Source organism: Musca vetustissima, unplaced genomic scaffold, assembly GCF_032173495.1.
Source record: "Musca vetustissima isolate MV318-11 ecotype Yass unplaced genomic scaffold, APGP_CSIRO_Mvet_v1 utg46491, whole genome shotgun sequence".
NCBI lineage: Eukaryota > Metazoa > Arthropoda > Insecta > Diptera > Muscidae > Musca > Musca vetustissima.
The window spans coordinates 48,968-52,124 of NW_026888476.1; the positions used below are offsets into that span (position 1 = coordinate 48,968).

A 3,157-nucleotide genomic window follows, 5' to 3' on the forward strand; every position below is an offset into this window, starting at 1 on the left:
CGCAATAACTGGCTAGCTGTGTAATTTTTGTAATGAAACATACGATCGGCAGAACTTAAACACGGCCATCTTGGGATTCTATAAATTGATCGTGGATTGCGGTAAGAAGTCACAGTTTTATTGATCTCTAAGTACACAACAGAACGTGCTAGAGACGGCGGACTTGTTAAAACCATACATTTAGCTGATATCGGCTTCATTTTCATTAAAAAAAAGTAGTTCAATTCTCTTTTTATTTAAACCAATTTCAAAATGAGGACATCAATGGTAAGACAGGATATTTCACGAATAACTAAACTTTTTGTTTTAATGCATGATTCTTCTAAAAGGTTTCTCTTGTAACCTTTGTGGTGGCGCTTTATGCTGTCAGTTCCAGTGCACATGTATTGCCTTATGGCATATGGCCATACCACCATCATTTGCATCATCCCGGTGTTGTGGTGGTGGGCGGTGGTCCAGATGGTATGTATTGAAATAACTGGATTTTCGGGTTGAAGTGGTTTTTGATTTTCTTTCTCTGCTACGTATTTAGCAAGTGCTGCTGCTGCCGATGCCGCAGTTGCCGCTGCCGATGCCGCTCAAGCTGCCAGAGATCAAGCTCAACAAGTTGCCGATGCCGTTGCCAATGCTAATGCCCAAGCTGCTGCCGCCGCCGCTGAAGCTGCCCAGGCTCAAGCCGAAGCCGTGAACAACCAAGCTGCCGCCGCTGCTGATGCTGCTGCTCAATCCCAAGCTGCACAGGCCGCAATTCAAGCTCAAGCTGCCGCTCAAGCTCAGCAAGCTGCTGTTCAAGCCCAACAAGCTGCCCAGGCTCAGGCTGCTGCTGTCCAACAACAGGCCGCTGCTCAGCAACAAGCTGTCGCCCAACAACAAGCCGCTCAAGCTGCCGTACAAGCTCAGGCTGCCGCACAAGCCCAACAGGCTGCCCAAGCCCAGGCTGCAGCTCAAGCTCAAGCTGCCCAAGCTCAGGCTGCTGCTCAAGCTCAGGTTGCTGCCCAACAAGCTGCTGCTCAAACTCAAGCTGCTCAGGCCGCACAACAAGCCGCTGCTCAAAACCAGGCTGCTCAAGCTGCTGTTCAAGCTCAGGCTGCTGCTCAAGCTCAAGCTGCTGCTCAAGCCCAACAAGCTGCTCAAGCTCAGGCTGCCCAGGCTACCGTCCAGGCCCAAGCTGTTGCTCAAGCCCAACAAGCTGCCCAGGCTCAAATTGCTGCCCAACAAGCTGCTGCTCAGGCCGCCGCTCAACAGGCTGCTGCTGTCGCTCAACAAAATGCCCAAGCTCAAGCTAATGCCCAGGCTCATGCTGTAGCCCAAGCCCAAGCTGTTGCTCAAGCCCAGGCTGCCCAAGCTCAAGCTGTTGCCCAACAGGCTGCTGCTGCCGCTGCCCAGGCCGCCGCTGCTGCTGCTGTCGGTATACACCACCATCATCATTGGTAAATGTGATGTAAGTAGCAGAGTAAATTAGACCACGTCAGTGTTAGTCGCTAATTGCCCAACATGTCTATTCACAGATTTTCTAAACAATCTTCATTCAACAATCTGCTAATACGAAACGACCTTGGCTTATGATACCATAGTGAAATGGCTTTTAATGAATGCTACTACCACCATTCTTCCGAAATCATTAACACCGCATCACTCAATCATCAAGAAAATGATCGAACAAAACAAAATAAGAAAAAAAAACAACAACGAAGAAATGAAAGAAGTTGCAAGATATTCTATCGAAATTAAGTTAACCTTAGTTTAAGTCTAGTCAGTCATGAATAACCCTCTACCATTGAATACTGTCTTGTCTTTGCATGTGAATATAAAAATATTCAAAAAATATAACTCGCATTTTTATTCATTTTTTCAACTATGCCAGAAAAATAAAGTAATATCAAATCAATGCACAATGTAATCGAAGGCAAATTTTCGCTTGGCGTATCATGATAACATTCAACATAATGCTGCTAATGGAGGCGAGTTAAACCGTAAAACAGTTAGTTAACAAAATATGAATATATGTATATATATCATGCATAACGTTAACAAAGGTTAATTGTGAACATGATAAATGCTATATTCCGAATTAACCCAGCTACACTAGTTTTGTGCACAGCATCGAAAGTAATCATACCCCATTTTTCCGTGTTGCTTTTTATTCGCAGCTGATGGTGTTAATCGGATATGGAATGTTGAATGCATTGACGAAGAATGATGTTTTCTCCTAACTTCATGTACTTATTTTAGTTTTTTATTGATTCAGAAACGTCCATATCATATAGGATCTAAATATATCCACAAATGTTTTCCATCATATATAATTTGACATCTTAAGTATGCTGGTTCTAGGCGGATATATTGGATTTTTTCAAATTTGTATTGTATTGAATACTAGTTACACTCACAGTATGTATATTGAAATAAACATTTAAAGATATTATTGACATAATATTTTTCATTTTTCTCAGTATATTAGGCAAAATGTTATTTTGATTACGAAAAAAAAAACATTGAAGAAAATAGAGTGTTTTTTAGGCTCGAATCTAATTTAGTGCGTTGGGTAATAAAATACCGACCTTCTTACCTTTAAGGATCTTATTTACATGTGCGTCAATTGAAAAAGGCGAAAATGGACGAAACTATTTTTTTAATTGGTCGAAACAATTTTTACTTTAATAGAAATACACTGTTTTCTGTAGATAAGGCAACATATGGACATGATCGACATTAAGTGTAAATTATCCTATTAAGTTTCATTATCTGTACTGACAATAACAACCAGTTCAGAAATTCCGCTAACCGTCTTCATTTTAATCCACATATATACTTATAACGAAATAAAATTGTGTAAAATTGAGAAAAATTATTGCATCATACTTTTTGAATTTTTGTCAGTTTGTGAAAAACATTTTGTTGGTTTCAAGAAAACAAAAATTACCACAATTACAGAAAACAGCGACAAATTCAATAACTACTATACATCAATCTTCTGTTACCAATCGGGATGGCGTGCATATAAAAATACGAGTACAGAGTTTACCTAATGTTAATATGAAAATTAAATATTAAAATTAGTATACATTGCAGTTCCATGTACGTTGCTTACTAATTGATCATAGCTATAATATATATTATTCAAATTTAAACTTGAAATGTTTAGTAGGGGCAGCGC

General features: G+C 40.0%; 1 protein-coding gene across 1 annotated transcript; it reads left to right on the forward strand.

Annotated features, from left to right (window-relative positions):
* Window positions 1-252: 252 nt before the first annotated feature.
* On the forward strand, window positions 253-1,436 carry LOC133336318 (antifreeze protein Maxi-like). The gene is made up of 3 exons (XM_061544609.1): window positions 253-267; window positions 330-462; window positions 533-1,436. The coding sequence occupies exons 1-3, from the start codon at window positions 253-255 to the stop codon at window positions 1,432-1,434; spliced, it is 1,050 nt and encodes a 349-aa protein (XP_061400593.1). The 3' UTR covers window positions 1,435-1,436.
* Window positions 1,437-3,157: the final 1,721 nt, after the last annotated feature.